The sequence below is a fragment of the Danio aesculapii genome, chromosome 9, assembly GCF_903798145.1.
Source record: "Danio aesculapii chromosome 9, fDanAes4.1, whole genome shotgun sequence".
Taxonomy (NCBI): domain Eukaryota; kingdom Metazoa; phylum Chordata; class Actinopteri; order Cypriniformes; family Danionidae; genus Danio; species Danio aesculapii.
In genome coordinates, this window is record NC_079443.1 from 41,016,963 (window position 1) to 41,041,674 (window position 24,712).

Sequence of the window (24,712 nt, forward strand, 5' to 3'; positions counted from 1 at the left end):
CATGGCTTGCGCTGGATGTCTCCTATCTAGAAGTTACTTTGTGCATGCATGTGCATTTGAATGCAAGCCATGAGTTAACTAAACCAAATGTGTAGATTAGACTTCTCTTTGCAGAGTAACATTCTTGTTCAGGCATATACCAAATGTGGTCACAATGTGTCACAAAATTTTAGTAGCCCTCTAACCCACAACAATTCCCATGTTGCAACCCATTAAGTATATAAATAAATGTAATAAAGACATTATAAGTTCTACTCTTCTATAATAACTGAGGACTCCATCTTCAAAACAGTTGTCGAGTAATATTAAACATTATATTGGTACAGCTGCTTATAATATAAAAAAAAAAAAAAACAAAATAATATATATATATATATATATAATATATATATATATATATATATATATATATCTATATACTACTATAATATATTGCAAAAAATATATATAATAAAAACAATAAAAACTATTCAAAATACATTCATTCATTCATTTTCTTTTCGGCTTAGTCCCTTTATTAATCAGGGGTCGCCACAGCGGAATGAACCGCCAACTTATTTAGCACATGTGTTACGCAGCGGATGCCCTTCCAGCCGCAACCCATCACTGGGAAACACACATACACACTTATTCACAACGGACAATTTAGCCTTTCCAATTAACCTATACCACATGTTTTTGGACTTTTGGTGGGGGAAACCGGAGCACCCGGAGGAAACCCACGCGAACACGGGGAGAACATGCAAACTCAACACAAAAACGCCAACTGACCCAGCTGAGGCTCGAACCAGCGACCTTCTTGCTGTGAGGCAAACGTGCTACCCACTGCATCACCGTATTGCCCCCAATTCAAAATACAATAAATAAAAGTATTTTATAATAATAATAATAATAATAATAATAATAATAATAATAATAATAATAATAATAATAATATCTACATGATAAAATATATGTAATAACAATAATAAAAACAAATTCAAAATACAATGAATAAATAATTTTAAAAGTACTTTATATTATTATTATTATAATAATTATAATATAGCTTTTTAAAGGGAACGTTCTAGTCTCCTATATTAACTGAGGGCTCCATCTTCAAAACGGTTGACAAGTAATATTAAACATTATATTGGTACAGCTGCTTAGAGTAAAAAAATAAATAATAAATAATAAATAAATAAATAAATGATAATAAATATTATATGCATGATAAAATATATATAATATAAACAATTCAAAATACAATAAATAAATAAAAGGATTTTTATTATTATTATTATTATTATTATTATTATTATTATTAACAATAGTAATAATAATAATAATAATAATATTAATAATATAGTTTTTTAACGTCCTACTTTAATGAAATGACAGTGGGGTCCATAGTCAAGGTCATGTGGTGTAAAAGGCCCATAAGATTTAATCTTTCTTTATTTTTGAGCAATATTAACCATTTCAGAACCAGATGACATTTTCCTTTCAAGATGTTCATAATGATTATATATATTATATGAACTATCACAAACTGACGAGGTTATGATATTGTCCAAAACTGTCCGAGGCTCAGACACACTCTCCCAATTCAAAACTAGATTAAGGACCTATCTGTTAGGTAAAGCATACACTCAGTGCTTCACTTAGCGGGTTTCCACACAGGTTCTGCATCTTGTTTATGTACACTATGTACAGCAGCTACGCTAATTAATCTCTTTATTCTCCATTTCCACCTGGGGATACTCATCCCGAGGCCCTCAGACTACGCAGAGTCACTGATTCAATCCAAGACCAACGACGAGATGATCCTAAGGTTTCCATATCCTGGATGAGGCCGTATCCTGAGCAGCTACTGTGGTGGTCATGGAGGAGTGGAGAACATGAGACTGATTTCTGTGATGCTCCAGAGACAGACGAGTCTTCGCTGAGGCCAGCTTCCAGCCTCCACCGCTGAGACTGCAGCTCTGCACAAGACGTTTGGCCAGCGGAGAAATTAACATGGCCGTGCCCAACTGAGTCTGGTTTCTCTCAAGGTTTTTTTCTTCACTTCGCCAATTAGTGAAGTTTTTTTTCCCTCTCCGCGGTCGCCTCTAGCTTGCATGGTTCGGGATCTATAGAGCTGCGCATCGTTGGATTTGCTCTTCAATATTTGGACTCTCAGTAGTGATTATTAAACCACACTGAACTGAGCTAAACTGAACTGAACTTAAACACTACAAACTGAACTACACTGTTCCAATTTACTATAACCTTTTGTGTGAAGCTGCTTTGACACAATCTACATTGTAAAAGCGCTATACAAATAAAGGTGAATTGAATTGAATTTTGAAAATACAATAGTAATAATAATTTAAAAAGTTAGTTTGGTATCATTCTGTTTGTAGGGAAAAAATGGCAAAATAACTTTTGTGGTCACTAAACAAAGGCAGAAATTAAAAAGTCGACAAACGGATGTCTAAATGATATGTCAGCCTGACCCAAAGGTCATTTTTCTATTCACTTTAGTTTTTTTCTCAAAAAGCAATTTTAACCCTTGATGTATGAATTTCTAGCTTGCCCTGGGCATCTCCAGCAGTCACATTATGCATTCACGAGCATTTGAAATGCACTGGGTTAACTAAACCAAATGTGAAGATCAACTTCTCTACCCAGTAATATGTTTCTCAACGTCCGGTGGAACATAACCAATACACTATCTAGAAGAACAATCTCCATATGGGAAGATGGTCTATGGCTCCATCTTTCAGCGGCGAGTGCTTCCCTTTTCTCGGTTTGCACACTTATGCTGACACCCTCCATCTAAGCAACAGTTGCTTTTGAGGAAGGGAGATGTTACATACTGAGCCTATCCCATCTGATCGGAGATAAAACTGTAACTTCTATATTTTTTTTACACTTTGAGATAATGCTTCTTCCTCTGCCCCCTTGCAAGCTGATGCACACTCATTTCTTCTTTATCAGATCTTTTGCAATGGAAAGTGTCATACTGTACTTCTTATTGTAATGTTAAAGGAAGAGTCCACCCAAACATGGTGATCATTTACTTACCCTTATTTAAAGCCTTACTGATGTATTTTCCACAGTTCAAAAGCATTATTTTGCAGTACTAAAATATATTATGGAGTAGGTATAATTCAATAATATAAAGGGTCACATTTAAAAAGGTATAACAGTTAATGTCAATGTCAATTTTATTTATATAGCACTATTAAACACAACAAAAGGTTACATTTTTAACCAATTTTTAACCAATAAAAGAAAGCTTTTGTTATTTAAATGGACAAATTCTGACTGAGGAAATGAGCAGGCCATTTTGTTATCAGCCTATAAGCTACAGTTTTTAATTTAACAAGTTCTAACAGATTGCCAATTTTGTTGTTGTTGTTTGTTTGATTATGATGGATGACAATAAATTAGCATTTAAAAATAAGTATTTATTCATATTTCTAAAATTTTTATCTCATTACATTATATATAAAACTGTAATAACTCACAGTTTAAATCCACATTTGTAAATAACATAGCTTTTTGTAAACAAAAAAATTGTATGATAAGCACTTAGACAAAAATGTAGGAAGTATTTTTGTTGCATCAAAAAGTATGGTAATGATAACCACCTGACAAGCTAATGCAGCACAAATTAGTGCTTAAAATGTCACTAAAATGCTGTATTTAAACCTCAAATTACAGCAAATAGGTCCACTTTTTGAGAAAAAGAATCACCCCTTTAACAGGCTGGCTATGGGCCTTATATGGAAAGAATTTATCATTTTAGATTGATTGAGATGATTCTGTCTAAATCTAACAACCAATCTACAATCATTGATAAATACAATAAAAAAAGATGTTTTCCCAGTTTAACAGTTTTCAGCTACAGTAGTTGAATAATAAAAATAAACAGAATTCAATAAAATTAATCCTTATTAAAGTTTCAAATAGTTCAATTTCTGATGCCTGAATGCTTTTAATATCCTCATACAGCCACAGGCCTCAAAAACACATGCAACTAATGAATTGTAATACTCATAAAACTCATCATGAAACGATATATTGTGTAGCCCTAATGTAGACTATATCAGGAAATGTGAGACTGTAGCTCAAATTAAACCCTAATTTGCATTACACTGATAATACTGTAAATTACAGATCTTTTTGGACATTTTTATGAACACTGTATCATTTGTTAATTATGTCACAGAACTGAGGAGAAGCTCTAAGGAGGAGCATGTACAAATTTTGATATTCTTTCTGGCAAAATCATGTCGCATCCTTCACAAAAATAAAATTTAATAAAAAATTTATTAAAAAAAATAGAATAGAATAGAATAGAATTTAATAGAAATGAAATGCAATAGAATTGAATTGAAATTAAATAAAGTAAAATAAAATAAATTTAAAATAAAATAAAATTAATAAAATAAAATAAAATAAAATAAAATAAAATAAAATAAAATAAAATAAAATAAAATAAAATTAAATTAAATTAAATTAAATTAAATTAAATTAAATAAATTAAATTAAATAAAATTAAATAAAATTAAATTAAACTAAATGAAATGTAATTTGAATAAATAAATAAATAAATAACCTACAGACACAGATAAGCCAGAGAAGGTTTCACTACAAACCATTCACATTTAAAAATATATTATATTAAAAATAAATAAATTAATAAAAAATATTTTGTATAATATAATAATTATTTAATAAATTAAATTGAGTCTGTTTCTCACATGCGATAGTGTGATGTTATATTAGACTTGACTTTGGTTGTACATACAGCACTTAAGCTTAAAAAAAGAGTGACCAGCACATTATTTCACTTCATTCTGCATTCCGTCATAAACAACATGAGGGCAAAGGCATGAAGACACAAAGATTATTTTTGTGTGAACTCTGGCTTCAGCAGTGAGGTATTTGTGGGAGAAGTGTACTCACCAGCAGGGGACTGTGGGCTGTGTGAGCGCTGGCCGTTGGGTGTGCTGGTCGACAGGTCCACCAACATTCTCGAGTTCTCCTTCCTGGGAGAGCAGTTGCCGTTACCTGGGAGACAGACAGAAACAAGTGCACTGAGGACATTGCCTTGCTCCAAGCAGCGCAGCTATTGTGGCTAAACGCAGCTCTGAACTCCTTTCTATACAAGCAGACAGTTCAAGGAACATCTCTGTTATAACAGCCACGCTTTGTCAGCACCTTTCAGAGACAATGCTGAATAAAAGATAACCGGGGAGAGAAAAAACACACTCGTCTACATTTATCTCTATAAGCATCATTAATCTGATATACTTCTCTATGTTTAAACAGCAATTTACTATGTAAAACTCTGTGAGACATTGATTTGTTAATACAGACTGCTTATAAAGCAATGTTAAATGTATAAGATCCATGAACTCAAAATTATTTAGTAAAACATAACTTCGTTTATCTTAGGTACTCATCTAGATGAAGAATTTGTTTTGAAACTCAATCAATTACTTAAAGGGATAGTTCACCAAAAAATGAAAATTTACTCCCTCGGGTGGTTTTAAAACCTTTGTTGTGAACACAAAAGGAGATATTTTGAAGAAAGTTGTAAACCTGTAATCATTGGCATCCAGAATAGGACAAAAATACTATAAAAAGTCAATAGTTTTCCAACTTTCTTTAAAATACCTTTTTTTGTTGTTGTTGTTCAACAGGAAAAGACAATAAAAACGGTTTAAGACAAGTGAAGGATTATGAGAAAATTACTTCCCTTTAATCAAAATGCTTAATTTCAAACAAATAATTATTATTCCAATATAAAATATAAATAAAAAAAAAATAGTATAAAGTATATAAATATAAAAACTAGTTCAAATTATTTAAATATTTAAATAATTTATATTTATGTGTATTTAAATAAAAATAATAAAATAAAAGATGATTAAATTATAAATAAATAAAAAATAAAGTTAAAAAATAATGCATTTAAATAAAATAATAAAATAAAAAGATAAACAAAATAAATAAAAAATAATAAAATAAAAAATAATGCATTTAAATAAAATAATAAACTAAAATATAAACAAAATATAAATAAATAAAAAAATTAAATAAAAAATAAAATAAAATAGAAACTAGTATAAAATATATAAAAACTTCAGTTCAAACTAGATATTAAAATGTGCATTTAAATAAAATAATAAAATAAAAGATAAATAAAATATAAATAAATAAAAAAAATAATAAAATATCAATCAAAAACTATCATAAAATATATAAATATAAAAACTACAGTTCAAATTAGATATTAAAATGTGCATTTACATAAAATAATAAAAATAATTAAATAAAATTTAAAATTTAATTTAAATAAAATAATAATATTAAATAATAAAAGAAAAATCTACAATTTAAAACAAATACAGTCTATTTAATAAAATACTACAATACTTAATAAAAATGTAAATAAAATACTAAAAATAAAAACAAATGCATGATGAAAAATTCTAATCTAAAATAATTAGGGATGTGCAGATCCGATCACGTGATCAGAAATCGGACTCGATCACGCAGTTTCAGACTCGATCGGAATCGGACATTACCTCCCGATCAGGACTTTAATACATATGCATCTATATATATATATATATATATATATATATATATATATATATATATATATATATATATATATATATATATTCTCATTACTTTTTAACACATCCATAGTTATGCAGTGGCACAGAGTTAGACTTCTTTTTTGACTTCACACCAAAACAGCAACGTGTGCGGCATGATATCACTTTGTTGCAGAGACGCTATTGGTTAAATGCCAGCAAAGTAGAACACGGAAGCAGCTTGAAGCGCGAAACGCGAGTATGTCTGCAGTCTGTCTGATGATGACAACATTGCCATTGCAAACTGTGAGATATGTAAACTTGGGATTGTCTGTTGGGTATTTTAATTTGAGGTGTTATTTGTTTTTTTATATTATATTTTTTTTATATTTACTGTTGCACTAAAGTCCAAAAGTGAAGAATTGATGTTATTTATTACTTGATTGTTCAAGTTGCCTCACAGAAGTGCTCTGTTTGTTAACAGAGTTGTTGAATGTTAAAATAAGGTGAATTAAATAAAGAATAAGGAACATCCTGGATCTGTTTCTTAGCTCTTATTTACTCTTTTTTTGATGTATTATAAAAGTATTGGATCAGGGTTCGGTATTGGTGGATACTCAAAATCAAATGTCTAGGACTAGGACTAGGGCAGAAAAACCTGATCAGTACATCCCTAAAAATAATATACATAACCTAATTCAAAACATTTGTGATGTAAGCTGTGGTCCATCTAAATTTAATTCACATCGACAAATTAGTTACATCAGCCAGAAACACTTGCTTAAATGACTGTGTAAAGGACAAATATGAATCCATATTTGTCCTTGACAGTCCATCAATGCAAATATCTATGCTCCCCTCCCTAATACTTTGGTTAAGAAGAGCACTATATCCCATTCTTTTCAGGTACTGTATACGCTAACTGCTTTTAATAGCACCCGTCTCCATTACCGGAGCTGAAATTTCTCCAGGGTCGGTGACCAGCTCAACACTTCAGTTTACAGTGCCATCATCTCATGTGGGGAGAGCTTGTTAAGCTTTCAACCGCATCCTTAAGATTCAGATTGGATTTCCTCATCTCTCTGCACCCACCACACACCGGCTTCGGGAAATAATACTGCTTCAGGGGGAGCGATTCCTGCTCCCTGATCCCATTACCCACTGACCCCTTCAGAGCCAAACACTCAATACAACCACAACGACATTAGACAGCTCTTAATGTCTGCATTATGCATATGCGCAGCCTCCAAGGGTGGCATTACGGCTTACATCATTCCTTGAACTCCACGTTTAGACACTGGAAAGTACCTTGGATGTCACAGGTACATCTCTAACCAGTGCTCCAATCTAGTCGCTCCCTCCTTCAAACAGGTTGGTTGAGTTGTTTGTTGAGTCAGACTGCCAAAGGAAATAGTATTCACTGTGCTTTTAATGAATGTGTTTATATGATCGTTCATAAGCTTAATAAACCAACAATGCATGTGGTCACGTAAATGCATCAACCGTTTTTCTTTTATTAGAGTAAGGTCATAAACAGCTTAAAGGCATAGTTCGCCCAAAAATGGAAATTTACTCATCAATTACTCCTTTATGAGTTTCTGTTGAACACAAAAGACGATATTAAGAAAACTATGAATGTCAATGACTACCTGTGTCCAAAATTGTTCAAGATTCTTCAATATGTCTTCTTTTGTGTTCAACAAACAGTAAGAAATAAACTCAAACAACATTGGAACAAGTGGAGGGAGAAGTTTCTCAGAATTTTCTTTTTTGGGTCAACTACACTACCTAACAAAAGTCTTTTCGTCAATCCCAGTTGTAAGAGTAACAAATAATGACTTGACTTCTAGTTGATCATTTGGAAAGGTGGCAAAAGAAAAAAATCATCGGTTGAACTGCATCCCAATCATCACAAATACTGCAGAAGATCTATTGGAACCCGCATGGACCCAAGATTCTTATAGAAATCAGTCAAGTTTGGTGAAAAAAAATCATGGTTTGGGGTTACATTCAGTATGGGGGTGTGCGAGAGATCAGCACATTGGATGGCAACATCAACACCCTGAGGTATCAAGACATTTGAGCTGCCCATTACATTACAAACCATATGAGAGGGCAAATTCTTCAGCAGGACAGCGCTCCTTCTCATACTTCAGCCTCCACATCAAAGTTCCTGAAAGCAAAAAAGATCAAGCTGCTCCAGGATTGGCCAGCCCAGTCACCAGACATGAACCTTACTGAACATGTTTGAGGTAAGATGGAGGAGGAGGCATTAAAGATGAATCCAAAGAATCTTGATGAACTCTGGGAGTTCTGCAAGAACGCTTTCTTTGCCATTCCAGATGACTTTATTAATAAGTTATTTGAGTCATTGCAGAGATGTATGGATGCAGTCCTCCAAGCTCATGGGAGTTATACATAATATTATTGCTTTTTCCACTGCACCATGACCTTATATGCTAAACTGTACATTATTTCTGTGAAGTGACAAGAATTTTGTCAAAGCAAAGTCAGATCTTACTGTCCTAATAAAATAATAATAAAAAAAAAATCAAGCCATGATCATATTTTATTTCAGTAAAATAAGCATAATCTAGAGGCCTTTGCCTAAGCCACTTCTGATACCAAATGATCAACTATTATTATTATTTGTTGTTCCTAAAACTTGGATAAGCAACAAGACTTTTGTCAGGTAGTGTATACCTTTAAGTTTAAACTGAACATCACAGCTAGATTTTTTGCCATGTATTAAAATGCATTCATCTGTTTTACTGTTGTTGTTTTTTTATTTGTATGTGTGATATTATGGATTTAAGCACATTCAGACAGAACAAACATTGTCTTGTGTTCACACTTGTGCTCAGCACAAGCAGACAAATTGCTGCATCTTCAGAGGACTAAATGTGAGCCTTTCAGTTTTTAAATGGTATCTTAAATATGAAAACTGACATAAATACCCCAAAGTTAGAAATGCAAATGACTGTTTTAGTCATTTATGATAAGTTGAGCAATTTTTTTTAGTGTAGCAGCATAACAATACAATATTTCAACTTAAAACGGAATACATTTTTCACTGCCAATCATTTCACGTTTTTTTTTCAATAAAAAGTAATTCAACTAAATTAAATTCATCTTTATTTCTATAGCGCTTTAACAATATAGACTGTGTTAAAGCAGCTTAACATAGAAGTTCTAGTATTGAAACTGTCAGTCCAATTTTCAGAGGTGAAGTTCAGTTTAGTTCAGTTCAGTGTGGTTTAATTTTCACTGCTGAAAGCCCAAATAATGAAGAGCAAGTAACAAAACACAATGTAAAAAAAACCTGATAAATAACTAATTTAATAAAGTTTTGTAAATAAGTACATACATTTATTTGGTAACACTTTAGTTTGTCACAATTTACTGTATTAACAAACCATTAACTAACAAAAGTAGCTTAACAAACTACTAATTAGCTGTTTATTAATAGTTAATAAGGTAGAAGTTGGGTTTAGGTTTTGGTTAGGATTAGGGATGCAGAATAAGATCATACTTTAGAACATCTAATGAACAGTTAATATCTTAATAATAGGTAGTAAATAAGCCAGTAGTTAATAGCATGAATTGTGACCTAAACTAAAGTGTTACCATTTATTTCTGTAAGCAGCTTTTTGTGAGTTATAAGCTCATTGGTGTAAACGCTCACCGACTATTAGCCTTATTTTTTGGAATCGCAGGTTTTTATATCATCCTCAAACTACGAAATACACCTATATAAGTACATTATAAAAGATGTAAATGAGGTATATCAGGAGACAGATATCTGTGCTGTCACTGTCAGACAGACACTGTCATTCTGACAGGGAGAGCAACTGAGGGAGACGCAGCCAATGACACAATCCCAAAGCCCGTCTCCGGTTACGGTGCCGGGGTTGAGGGAAATCTCAGGTAACGGCAGTCCCTTGGCAACGGGATACAAGCAGCCACTCCGATTTGAGTGACGGCCGAGGGGAGGATTTTCCATAACAGAGCACTGTGTCTGATGGCCTCCCGGCCTGAGAGAGCTTCTCAGGAAAAGAGATCTGTGAGAGTAAACTAAACTCTTGTACAGTAGCGGCTGAAAGAGCTCTCTTATCCCACATCTAAACAGAACCCCGATTATTATCATTTCTCATGCCATGCTCACGCTGCAAGACTGAGGCTTACAGCATCACCGTGTGCACGTTTAAAAGACTCACAGATTGTCTTTTAGATTAAGTCAATTAGATTATAAACCTGCCAAATATAAATGCACATACTAAAGTTTGAGGTTAGTAAGATGTTTTAGGGTAAATTTACACAATGATTTCAACTCAAAACTATCTATGCATTTCTGATTTTTTTCTGATGCATTGACATTGAAAACTCTTTTTTTTTTTATTCAAAAAGGTTTCATAGAGCAACAGTACCACTTATTAACATACCAGCTATTTACAAAAATAAATTTTTATTTGTGATAGTGCCGACGTCATGTGCATGTCTTTTACATTTTTAGATATACAGGGATGCATTGACAGAAGAAAAATGTTTCCATTTTTAAAGGTTCAAGAAACATTATTAAAAAAGAAGTAATTTTTAAAATATTTTAACAGATTTGAGTGTGTTGAGCATCAATTAAGTGAACGTTAGCACCTGCTAGCTTTAATTGTGAATAAACCTGGATAAATTCTGATCTTTTGTCAGATAATTTCATCTTCCAGGTTTAAAATCATTTTTGGGGCGGGATCAAAATCGGTGACATAGCACTCGTCTGCCTGTCCTGAGATGACATGTCGGTTTCTTATTATTATTCATAGCTGGGTTTACTGAGAGCATGCTTCTTTATTACTCATGAGAGCACATGCTTTCCAATGACAGACCTGCCAAACTGTGAGACCGTGGCCATGCATGACACGCAGTATTTAGGCGTTCAATAAGGGTCGTAATGTGTTTGTTTTCATGATCCACGAGGTTTGTCGTATGCATGGCTAACCCCACAATGCTGTCTGAGGTACCAATACAGCCAAGCTGTTTGTGTGCAGCAAGCATTTTTGTTGAGAGAGCTGTATAAGAATTGGAGAATGGCAGACTTTGTTTTTTATTAGTTGAGTTTGTTACCATTCATACACGTCGCCTATATCCGTGCTGTCGTGTTCGCCTGTGTTTAAAATCTTACAGATTACAGGCAGGGCTAATAGTTGGAATAGATAGAGCAAGAGACCTTCTTCGTTACTATCCACTGTGTCTGCAATCAGATCGGGAGATTCAGGAGAGAAGTCCTCCTCATTTAGTGTTTATATAAACATGGTTATCTTTATAATGATATAACAAATTGTGGTTAGGTGTAGCCTATATATTATATGAAATTATAAATAACCGTATTGTATATGTAGAAGGGCATTAAATTACACACCCACTCCTCCCTCTGTTTACAGCACTCCACGCCCATCTCGGTGCATTTTTTAAAAATCTTCTGAGGTAGACTTGAACAGAAAAAAGGGGGGTTTGATGACCCTTTAAAAATATACATCACTGCCATGTAAATGTCTTAGAATATTCTGATTTCCAAAGCTGTATTTATTCAAATCAAAATACTGAAATGTTGCAACAATTTATTTCAATTGAAACAGTTATTTTATTATTTTAATGAGTTTTAAAATGTAATGAAATTATTAAGCCGTTCAGAAAATTTCTGAACATGCTGAAATTTCATTAGCCGTTCGTTAATCTTAACGTGAATCTAGAGAAATCCTTCTAATAAGATGATCTGGTGCTCTAAAAATATTTATTTTTATCATGCTAAAAAACATTGAAAAGTTTGTAATAGACAGTTTATACATATAATGAACATAAAAATAAATATATAATTAATTAAAGAATAATCCAAATGAGCAACTAAGATGTAGATTTACTAAAAAGTAAAGTTAGCACAACTTTCCACACTCTACAAGTAATCTACTAAAAAAATGTGGAATTTAAAATTCGGATAAAATTTTAATTAATTTTATAAATGTTTATTCTGCTAGCGCACATGTTAGTCTTACAATGAACAACCAATCCTTGCAAGTTTATCCACTCCTGTGGTAATATTTAATAAAAATCTAACCATGTCCTTTTGTCCTGGATGGCAGTCTTTCTCTGAAAGCGTCAGTTTGAGGTTTGAGTGAAATATGATTAGCCACGCCCTCTAACCGTTAAATTTAAACATTTCAGTAGGAAATACATCATTGTTGATTCATTCATTTTCCTTCGGCTTTTAGTCCCTTATTTATGAGTGGTTGCCACAGCGGAATGAACCGCCAACTATTCCAGCATATGTTTTACCCAGTGGATGCCTTTCCAGCTGCAACCCACTACTGGGAAAATATGTAAACATATAAATTCTATTAAAATTATTATTGAGGCATGCTGTAAGCAAAAATACCACTACAGTTTATGTTAGCAGTGAGGTATTACATCAGAATATGGGATAGAGAAAGTATCACGGATGGATGACAACAAACTCCAGTTGAGTTTTCTTGCGTGTCTGTATTTGGTGAATTCTGATTGTCGTTCAGTCTGACATCATAAAAACTGAGATCATGCAGTACGACATAGGGATCATATCCATGCAGTCTGACGTGTTCCAATTGTAATAAAAATCGCACAGTGTGAGCCGGGCTTAAAGCAGATCAAATAAAGTCACAAACAAACATTACGCAAAGGTTTGTGTAATGTACTAACAAATCAGGTGCAACATGGGATTTACAGACAAATACAAGCAAAATGATTCCTGAAAACTACCACTTTTAAGATTATTTAAATACTCTAGTCCCCATAAAATATGTGTCTGAATGGAATCTTCTTCAAATAGATATGCATTAAGGTTGCATTAATAATACTAATAATCATTAATGTTTTAACACCAAAAGACTTAAGTTTATGTTTGTGCACGCTGTTGCAAAATCTTCCACTAACGAACCAAAACAGAAATTGTTCCAAACTATGAGACTATGTTAGATATACAGTTGAAGTCAAAATTGTTAGCCCTCCATTTATTTATTTATTTATTTATTATTATTATCATTATTATTATTAGTTTTTTTTATATTTCCCAAATGATGTTTAACAGATTAAGAAAATTTTCACAGTATTTCCTATAATATTTTTTCTTCTGAAGAAAGTCTTATTTGTTTAATTTTGGCTAGAATAAAAGCAGGTTTTATTTTATAAAGACCATTTTAAGGTCAATATTATAAGCCCCCTTAAGCATTTCTTAACAATTGTCTACAGAACAAACAATCATTATAGAATGACTTGCCTAATTACCCTAACCTGCCTAATTACCCTAGTTAAGTCTTTAAATGTCACTTCAAGCTGAATACTAGAATCTTGAAAAATATCAAATAAAATATGTACTGTCATCATGGCAAAGTTAAAATAAATCAGTTATTAGAAACTATTACCTTCAGAAATGTATTGAAAAAATCTTTCTCTTAAACAGATATTGGGGGAAAAAAATATACAGGGGGGCTAATAATTCAGGAGGGCCAATCATTCCGACTTCGACTGTATATGAAATGTAGTATGGTAGCATTTATGCATACAATCTATGAAATTACTTTCTTTGTTTGGTACCCTCTCTTCCCAATTAAACAGCCTCGTAGTGTCGCTTGGCTCTCCTATCATCTATACAATCTCTGACGCATGCTTAAATTTGTGGTTTTCAGTTTTACAATGATTCCACTTTGAATGTTGAATTTGCTTCACGAATCACATTGACATTCCCACACATATGATTGCTGATGGCCCAAGAGCTCTCTTGTAATGACGGTCTGCGACATACGGTTGATATTAATAAGGCTACCATCTGCCCCCATGCAGTGATGCATGCTGAAAATCCGTAGGCCCTGTGGAGACTACTGGAGTGACTACAGGTCTGGCCTGTGACACTGCTGAGTCAGAATCAGATCCCGATTCACTCATTCGCTTAGACTGTGTGTATAACCAATCAAACAACAACCTACAGAAATGGACTGTTCCATGCTGTTTTTAGTGGATCAATGAGGAAAATAGCAGAGGGTGTTTTTAATAGTGGCCCACGGGTGAAACTCAATGTGAAACGCAGCATGTGTGACTTCTGTAATACAAAAATATTCACTGAGAACAAATGTTTTATTCATTGGGTATTGATTGAATCATAGAAGTGCATGTTGGATATACTGCAAAAAATTTAGAAAGTATTATATTGAAAATTATAAACTAAAATGTCATGCCCTCATGAATCATATGAATTATACATGGTCAAATTGGATTTCTTGTTGAAATTATGTGGGCAAATGTGTATGATTTCTTTGCATCGTTCACTATAATTTCTCTGAAATCAATATGGTTGCAAACAAAATATTAATAAAAGATTGAATTAGTACCATTAAGATAATTAGACAATTAGAGCTCCTTTAAATGTGTTCGCTCTTTAAAGTTCTGATTGACGCTCATTCTGATTGATGCTCAATGATTTTCTCATTTATCAGCTTAAAAAGGTTTAAAAAGTGATTACATTTTTTCCCTGTTATTGTTAAAAGTAGGGCATTCGCTGTGTAAAACTTATGCTGTATAAGTTGGCGAATCATTCCACTGCGGCGACCCTTGATGAACAAAGGGACTATGCCACAGGAAAATGAGTGAATGAAGTGTTTAAAAGTGCATTACTGCTTGCATACTTTTTCAGTAGCTCTGATTCTGGAAGTATTTTCCCATTATTTGTTTCTTAAGGAAATGTTTAAACATCATTAAAGGGATAGCTCATTCAAAACAAAAATACCCAAAATTACTCGCACTCAATTGATGTTTTTTCAGCATCGATATCACAATGTGATCATTCACAAAAGTCACATCACAAGTATACGAAGTGTTGAGTCTGGATTATAATTGATAATTTTGCAGGTGTTTTTTTAAAGCCTGTGACTGTGTCAGGATTTTAAAAGCATCCAGGCTTTGTTGAAATTGTACCGTTTCTAACTTTGACAAATTAAAACGATTAATTGTATTGAATTGCTTATAAAATGAAGACTTTGCAGTATTTTTTACATTTAATTATTCAATTACTGTATAGGTGAATACAGTTAGACTCCTTTGAAAACAATAAAACGCTGTTTATTTAATTTGTATTTTTTTTTTCCTTTATTGATTTTATCAACTGTTGTAGACTGTTTCTTATATTTTATGCATATGCACTCTCCTACAGAATCATCCCAATCAGTTTTTGCAAATAGTTAAAGAAATACAGTCATATTGCAATATGAATTGCGGAGTAAAAAAATATCACAATGTTTCAAATACTGTGCAGTCCTACTTCAGAAGCATTTTCTAAACAATTGAAGAATGTTCAAAATCAGCAGCCATTAACATGCGTAGTAGGAACACAAAACACTATGGCGGTCAGTATACATTTTTGCAGTATATCTTTCTTTGTGTTCAACAGAAAAATGAAATGAGTTTGGAACAAGTGAAAAGAGAGTAAAAGATGGCAAATTTCATTTTGGGGTGAGCTATCCTTTCAAACTACATAAATAGCAAATACTATCAATTAATAACCTCAGAGTTCAAAAGAATACATTGGATAAAAGCATCTGCTAAATAAATACATGTTAAAATGAATAGTTCACCCAAAAATGAAGTTCTGTCATCATTTACTCATTCTTCACTTGTTCCAAACCTGCTTGATTATATTTCTTCTGTTGAATATCCAAAGGAATATATGAAGAGTTAAAATGCAAAAACCTGCCTTCTGAAATTTTCATCTAAAATGATCATTTTTCTCAGGCTGTTGTGTGTAGTTTCCATAATTTTGCCCTTAATGCAAAGAATACTTTTTTTTCATTGCCTTTAAAGTGTAATAACTGAACATAAACATATAGGTGGCTCAGAAAAAAGCTAATTTTAGAAAATTATTTCAAGTTCTAATCAGTATGAAACCTTTAACTTAATAAACAGTTGTAGTTAAAGAAATCAATAAAGCACAACCATGCAACAGAACTCAGATAAAGCTCATAGAAACAAAGCTGAAAAAGAATAAATTATGCGGATGTTTTTAGCGACAGGCTACAGCCACTTTATAAACTCGTCTTTCTCCAACCAAGAGAAGCAAACTTACATTTTTCCATTTTGCACCCCGGCCCAAACCAATTGCTTGTATCGATCATGCTGTTGTTAATATTAGGAATTAAATAAATATATGTATGCTTGTTTGGGGTCAAACTTTGGACAATGCTTGAACAAAATTTAAGACCTCGCAAAAACATGATTAAGACTTTTAATACCTTTTAAGGGCCATAATTTTCTCATAATTGATTTATCAACTTTTAATACTTTTTAAGACCCCGAGGACACGCTGCAACACTGTATTTGAATGGTCCTGAGGTTAGGGTTAGGGATTAGGCAGATAAAGGCGATATTACAGCTTCATATCACACTACTCCACATTAAAATTTACACTGGTAGCAAAATGTGCTGATGGGTAGCATATTGCGTCATTAAAATGTGCTACCTACTGTTTGAATGGGAAGTAGAACAATCTGACAAGGTAGGACAAATCAACAGAACAACAGCACTTAGAGATCTGAACTCTTTATATACTAAGGAATACTGAACAAAAAACAGCCACTGACTTTATAGAATAGCTGCTTTTTTTCCTAACATTATTCAGAATATCTTGTTTTTTTGTTGTTCATAAGAAAAAAGAAATTCATTTATAAATTTAGAACCACTTTGCGTAATTGGTGAAATAAAATCTATATTTGGGTGAACTATCCCTTTAAATGCCTTTTTACCTCCAGAAACCAACAGTTAGCACTCTATAGTCATGGACTACATCTTTATTGTTATTGTTACAGTTATAATCCCTGGTGTGAACGATCTTTTACTATGCAAATATTACTCTGCAAATAACCCTGCCGTGATTTGTGCATGATGGTTGCCGCCGGCTCTATTCCAGTAATGAAGGTGGAGCTTGGAAGCAGGTTCTGTGCCAAAGAGGCGATACTAGACAACAGAAAAAGAAGTTTTTAACAGGATCGGTTCTCCCAGGAAAGAGAGTGATTGGTTGTGGCATGTCATAGATGCTAAAGTTCGAGTGTGGATCAGGTTTATCCTGTCCGTCCACACACCTCTAAACCATCCTTCCACATCAAACACAAAACACATTCCCACTCACGCTCCTTGCCACCTGCCAGAGCTGAACTGCTCTTCTTTAAAAGGACAAGCTGAAGGGGACAAGGTCTTATTAGCATATCAATAGCAGTTTACTGTACAAAAGGTTCAAGTATTAGCCTGTGATCTGAGATGAACACACTTAAGACTGTGTTAGGAAAGAGAAAGCAAGCTGTGGTTGAACTATCCAAATATGAGGTAAACTATATACCTCATTTAAGAATTATATACCTCAAATATTTATCTATTATTGTTGTTAAGGTGATAGTTCACAAAAAATGAATGTATTTACTCACCCTTCAAGAGTTTCCTTTTTCTCTTGAACACAAAAGAAGATATTTTGAGTAAAGCTGGAAACCTGTAACCACTGACTTCCATAGTAAAAAAAAAAAAGCAATACTATGGAAGTCAATGGTTACAACTTTCTTCAAAAATATCTTCTTATGTGATAAATGGAAGAAAGAAACCCATAAAGGTTTAAAACAAGTAAATAATAAGTAAACTATGACTTAATTTTTGGGTGAACTATCCCTTTAGAAGCACAGATTCAAGTTTCTTTATATCAACCCTAAAAGTTTATGTCTACTGTTGATGCTATTAAAAATAAAGAAGTGTGGATAGGCATTCATTCACGATTTTAAAATAAAACCCTTCATGGAAGGAAAAAAGAAACGCCTTCAAAAGTCTATGGAACCAAGCTAAACTGTAAACTTTTCATTTTCCAAGACACCTGCAAGAATCTTTTATCAGCATGTTCCATCTGAGGGAATCTGCCGGGGGAGTTTAACGGGCTTGAAGGTACCACTGTGCACCTGGTACTGAAGGCCTGTCCAGATAACAAATCTCAAGGGGAGCCAAGAGTCGACGCAGTTAGCTTTTCAACAGGATCTCGCGGGCAGCTACAGTATAGTACGTCTGACTACTGCACAAATTCATTAAGCAGAACTGACTTTACTGCTGCAGACACACTCCCACGGTGCTGCTGGATTTAGATAGGATACTTACAATAAATCAACATGCAAAATAAATAAAGTAACAAAATATATCTACAATGCAAAAAAAAAAAAAAAAAAAAAAAAAAGCTGTCCAGGTCACTTACGCTGTGAAAAAAAAAAATGCTGGGTTCCACACAATCGATTTGTGTTGGGACAACATCATCATGAAGGAATTAAGTTAATGTATTAGCTTTCAGAAATTAAATGGATTGAACATAAAACAATTAAGTTGTCTCAATGATTGACTTAATTAAGTGTGTTGGTATATATATATATATATATATATATATATATATATATATATATATATATATATATACACATACATACACACACACACACACACATACATACATACATACATACAGTTGAAGTCAGATTTTTTGATTGTCTACAGAACAAACCATCGTTCTGCAATAACTTACTTAATATATATATATATATATATATATATATATGTGTGTGTGTGGTGTGTGTGTGTGTGTGTGTACCCAGGGAGAGAAAGATAGAAGACATGATGTAATCACTGTGATGGTCGGAACTGCTTGACTATTTTAGGTCTGTATGTGTTCTGATTGATTACAGTAGAAGAATTAGAGTGCTATTACTATCCCATTTAGCTTTCATAGTCTTTATTTAGCCCTCCTATAGTATAGAAAATCTACAGTGGGTTACATTAAGGAAATAAACGACCCTTAAGTAAAATTTTCATCCAGCAGGAACAATTAAACATTCACACTTTGGCTGTTTAAAGTTAGACAAATGTTTCTGAGTGATCGTTACAGGCATGAAACCTGTCAAAGAGACCATTTAGCATACCATTATGAGTTATTTTATACCATTACACAGTTAAAAATGCTGGGTTTTACACAATCTACAGGATTTGTGTTGAGACAACATGAAGGAATTAAGTTAATGTATTAGCTTTTATAAATTTAAGTTAAGTAAACATAAAACAATTGAGTTGCACACCCTCCAAAAAACCCCAATAATTGTCTTGTTTCAGCTCATTTTAAACAAGTATGTTGAACAAATAGCAAACATCACTTTTTTGAGTGTAGTTTGATTTATAAAAAGCACTCCTTGATAAACACGGTATCAAATATGCTGCTCAATTTAAGAATAAAAAATTAATGAAGTGAAAATATGCATACAGCAGGAACGATTTAACATTCACACTTTGGCTGTATAAAGTTAGAGAAATTATCTTTACAGGCATGAAACCTGTCGAAGAGACCATTCAGCATACCATAAAGAATAAATAAAGAATGGTCATAGCTTTTCATATGTGGCCATTAGAAAACAAAAAGTCGACTTACTTTCTATATACCCATTCGATGTCTCCATTTCCGTATTCAGGGGGCAGAGCTGTGAAATAAAGACGAGTAACAAATTAGTTCATGATTATGTTTTATTCTGTATGACTTTGATGTAGAAATGCCTATTATTACATGTGACTGGCAGCGATCCTTAAATGATTTGCAGTGCATAATTAAATAGCTAGTAAAATCAAATGCGGATAGTTCAGTACTTTATTAAATATATTAAGCAAGAATTTCTATTAAAAATGAGTGTTGCAAAAACTATGTTAATTGTCGACAGTTCATCTGTAATTCATTTTTAACATTTCATAATCAGTACTTCTGGCACATAAACAAGCTGTTGTGCAAAAACACACGTGTATATTTCTCAGTGTTTTTGTTACATCTTTACAACTTTCCTGATACATATTATGCACATCACTATACAACGCACACTGTAAAAAGGCAATTATACAGTTTATACACATATCTTCAAGTGTCTTCAAAAGTATTAGGGAAGTAATAGACAACTTCCTGGTTAGTCAAAAAAAAGATACATGCAAAGTGTGAAAAATGCCATGTTTCCACTGAGTTTCAGGTCCTTCTATTGGCTAAAATTAAATGCTTAGACAGAGCAAGTCAGCTGCAAAAATCAACAACGCCTCTTGTGACGGATATGGCCCATCAGATCATATCAGACTGGCCTCAATACTGAATAAAAACACGTTTAGCTACAATATCATCAATTCTGTACACTTTATATGAAGAATAAAACAATACAGGCTTTTATTAAAGCACAAAATTAAAAGCAAAAGTCAACAAAAGCATTAAAAAGCAATAATCGCAATAGAAATTAGCATTTAGTAGTTTAATATTCAAGAACGGACGTCAAAGAATGTAACGTTCTTTTATGATCACAGATAAAATTAGCAATTCTGTTACGTTTATGTTCATAAAAAAAGACCTTCTGCATGCTGCTTGTGCTTTGCTGATGAACGGAAAGTGCAAAAATGGCTCCAAGTGTCAAAATATATCATGGACAGAACACATATTATGCTTGCGTGAAGCTCTTTCTTCCACCATAATATACACATGACATTAAGGAATTTATATGAACTGAGTCAAGTTTGGAAAGAGAAATGTGATTTTATAATAAGTACTTTTGAAATATTTACTAATTTTAATGTAGTTAATCAAGAATTGGCGTTAATATTCGTACCATTAAATTTGGTTTCATTAAAATTTCTAAACCAAGGTGTTCGCTGCTGTTTCATCAAATTGCAGGGGGAAAAAATATAAATGAATAAATAAGTGCTTGATGGATACAGTGTAACACATGTATAACATGCATACAAACGTTAAAAAAAAATTATAAATCAGTTAATCACAAAGTTAGATCTTGGGGGGGGGGGGTCTAATTAGCCCTTTTCAATTCAGGAATTACATCAGGAAGCATCTTTCCTAAAAATCCCATTAATTAGGAGGAATAATCCAATGATTGCACCTGGAAACACTGACCCTGATCAAAGTTTGTGTCTGAAATGAGACACAAATTGCATCTCCTTGATATGGAAATGAAGATCAAATTAGTCTAAGAAATACACTTCAAATTAAATTCACTGAACAACAATGGAGTGAAGAAATGTCTTGCAAAGCATTTGGAGAGAGGTCGGCCTCATGTTTGGAGCCGTGTTTCTCCAAGGGCCCTACACGGCACACACATCCTTCACCATCCAGTTCTACAGCACAACACTATTGTGCCTATTATATCCTTAATATTAACAGACTGCATACAAGTAATGTCTGTTTCCAACACTAATTAAATCCCTTTGAGATAGAGGGATGTTTTATGGGTCAATGACGACTAAAGATGTCTGAATTTATTAAAAAAAAAAAACCTCAAAACTCAAGTGCAAGACGCAAGCACCAGGTTATATGAAACACAATCGTTATGTTCATGTTGGTTTCATTTATTTCTGAAATACTATTTTCTAGAGAGAAAAAATGTATGATGTAACTATTAAGTGAAAAATAAAATAAATAAATACTAAAAACAGGAACTCAAGTAAATTATTTTCAGTTACGTTTTTGAATTATTTCATTCAAATTGTGAAATATTTATAGATTTTTGAGTCACGAAGACCAAGACGTCATCTTAAGATTATTATATTTGGCCTGAATGAAACATGAAACATCTTTATAAAAATGTAAAAAGCTCATGACAGTTATGAGGGTCTTCAGGGGTCTTCACATAAGAACAAAATGGCTTCCTGCATGTTTGTTATACCATACAAATTATTTATTTTTAATTAATAATAAAAATAAAAAAAATTACACTTTTTTGTAAAGATATCTCTCTTGTTTTTTCATAATTTTTATTTAATAAATGGATGAATGCTAGATATATTATACCAATGTGATTTACACCAACATGTTCAACAACTTTTAATTACTTTTTCTTTAATAGTTCAGACAATTGCATCTAGATACCTTTACTCCAAAGTCAACGACACATAAATATGACCTAGAATTATTAAAAATACTTTCATATAAACAGAAAATATGTTCATCATAGAATTATTAGATCCGGACATAAGTTAGCGTCACATCACTGACACATAAACAGATATTAATACATATATGTGTGTCACTTAAAGTATAACAATACATAATTTCCCAAGACGTTGGCTATACAAGCCAACATTATAATACACATGTCGTTCCAGGCTTATCCTAAACTGCACGACTCGTCAATAAAATATGACTGCGACAATCTTTTACCTTTTTTGTCTGGTCTCCCCCCTGTGAAAACGCAAATAAGTGTCCAAAGGAATCCTTGCGTAAAAAAGAAAGAAAAAACGAAACGAGTAAAAAATATTTCCAAAGACAAGAGGCTTTTCAGAGTCTACAGTGATGATGAAGTCCTCTGATGACTGTCATGTTCAGCAGGAGTTCATATTGGTCACAAACAGGGGACGATCTTGCGCCAAACAGAAAAAAGTTAGGAAGCGAGCTGCTTGAGTTTGTATGGTTTGGTGGCTTCCGTTGCGCCGAACGAGCCTGTCAGCTTTTCCATTTCACTATGCGTCTAAGCGCTTTTTCCCCGACAATTAGATTTCTTCCTCTGATCTGAAACTGCGTGAAACAATGAAGTGAAACCTGTGCCGTTCTACACCTGGGTCAATCGATGTCAGGCTGAGACGAATACTCAACTGGATCCACCGGTTCCAAGGGAATTAAGCCATAAATAAGGAAATGATGGGAACTGCCTACAACAGGCTTAGAGCCCAATATTTCCACCTGTCTGACACTCCGTCAAAGGTTGTGTGATGACTCTGTGCGTGTTTTCTATATGCTTCATGTGCAGCTCAGTGCATCAGCATTCATGTGACACATTCGCCTATAGGCACCTCCGTTTAAATGCTTAGGCACTAAATGTTTGTGTTACTAACGCGTAATGACAGTAAGGTTTTTAATTAAATTATTTTTGTTTAGAAACACAAGTACTGTACTTTCTGCAACAGTGCAAATTAACGGGGGTAATGGCTCAAATTAAAAGTTTGGGGTCTCAAATGTACAGCAATGTCAAAGTAAATAAGTTTCTGAAGTTTTATTATTATTATTATTTTATATGTTAGAGTATGCTTACATGAGTGGCAGGTAAAAAAAAAAAGCCTAAATAGATAAAAACCTTTATAAGTAGCTAAAAAGCGACTAAAATGTGTACTTATATAGGCTATCTGTAACTGAATTATATCTTTTAATCTGCAAAACACTTGTTGCTCTGTCACTGTATATTATAGAGTAAAGTTAGCCTAGCCAACTGATGCAAATAATCAAGTTAATAACATTACAAGTGTAGCTTATCCACTAGCCTACACAAAAATTGTAGCTAGGCCACACGCACAAAAGTTGAAAGTGTTCAAAACATATTTTAGATTAGGCACGCTAGGGGCGCCAAACCTCAATGGCATATCCAGCTAGTGTTATTCAACCAATGATAAACTTCCTGTGAAAGCTTAATGTGACTATTTGAAAATTTATAAGGTTTCTTTTAGAGCATCAACATCGTAATGTAATTAAAATACAATCAGTTAAATAAACTTAAGCGTTCATTTATTTGTTCAAGCATAAAACGAGATGATAGACCAGGCATGGGCAAACTCGATCCTCGAGGGCCGGTGTCCCTGCAGACTTTTGCTCCAACACTAATCAAACACACCTGAACACCCTAATTAGTGTCTTCAAGATCACTAGAAAGCTACAAGCAGGTGTGTTTGATCAGGGTTGGTGCAAAACTATGCAGAGACACCGGCCCTCCAGGATCGAGTTTGCCCATCCCTGTGATAGACCGTGTAACAGCTAGCACCGTCAGTACCATCAGGCTAGCGCAGAAACTCCATTCAAAATACTGAAGTAAAATAAATGTTCATATTTTATAAAGATGGAAGGTAAAATGGAATTTAACGCAATGCTTCTTGTCCGGTCTGAGACCTACTTTATATCAAATATCTATTAGGCAGTGCAGATCACTTATTTTTAAAGAAAACATGTCTTAACCGTGGCAATATTGTAACTTAATGGAAAGATAGTTCACGGGAAGCTGTCGGGCTGCCTGAAAATTAAAAGTCTGTGTGCATATACCCTA

The 24,712-nt window shown here is 33.2% G+C and overlaps 1 protein-coding gene across 2 annotated transcripts in view; it reads right to left on the reverse strand.

Moving 5' to 3' along the window:
* ikzf2 (IKAROS family zinc finger 2) overlaps nt 1-23,400 on the reverse strand; it is a 53,066-nt gene extending 29,666 nt beyond the window's left edge. For both annotated transcript variants that reach the window (XM_056465709.1, XM_056465708.1), the window contains exons 1-3: nt 22,846-23,400; nt 20,083-20,131; nt 4,939-5,043 (exon numbers count right to left, since the gene is read on the reverse strand). In XM_056465709.1, the coding sequence (XP_056321684.1) occupies nt 4,939-5,043; nt 20,083-20,110 (133 nt within the window). In that variant the 5' untranslated portion in view covers nt 20,111-20,131; nt 22,846-23,400. The remainder of the gene's footprint in view (nt 1-4,938; nt 5,044-20,082; nt 20,132-22,845) is intronic.
* Between the last annotated feature and the right edge of the window lie 1,312 nt (nt 23,401-24,712).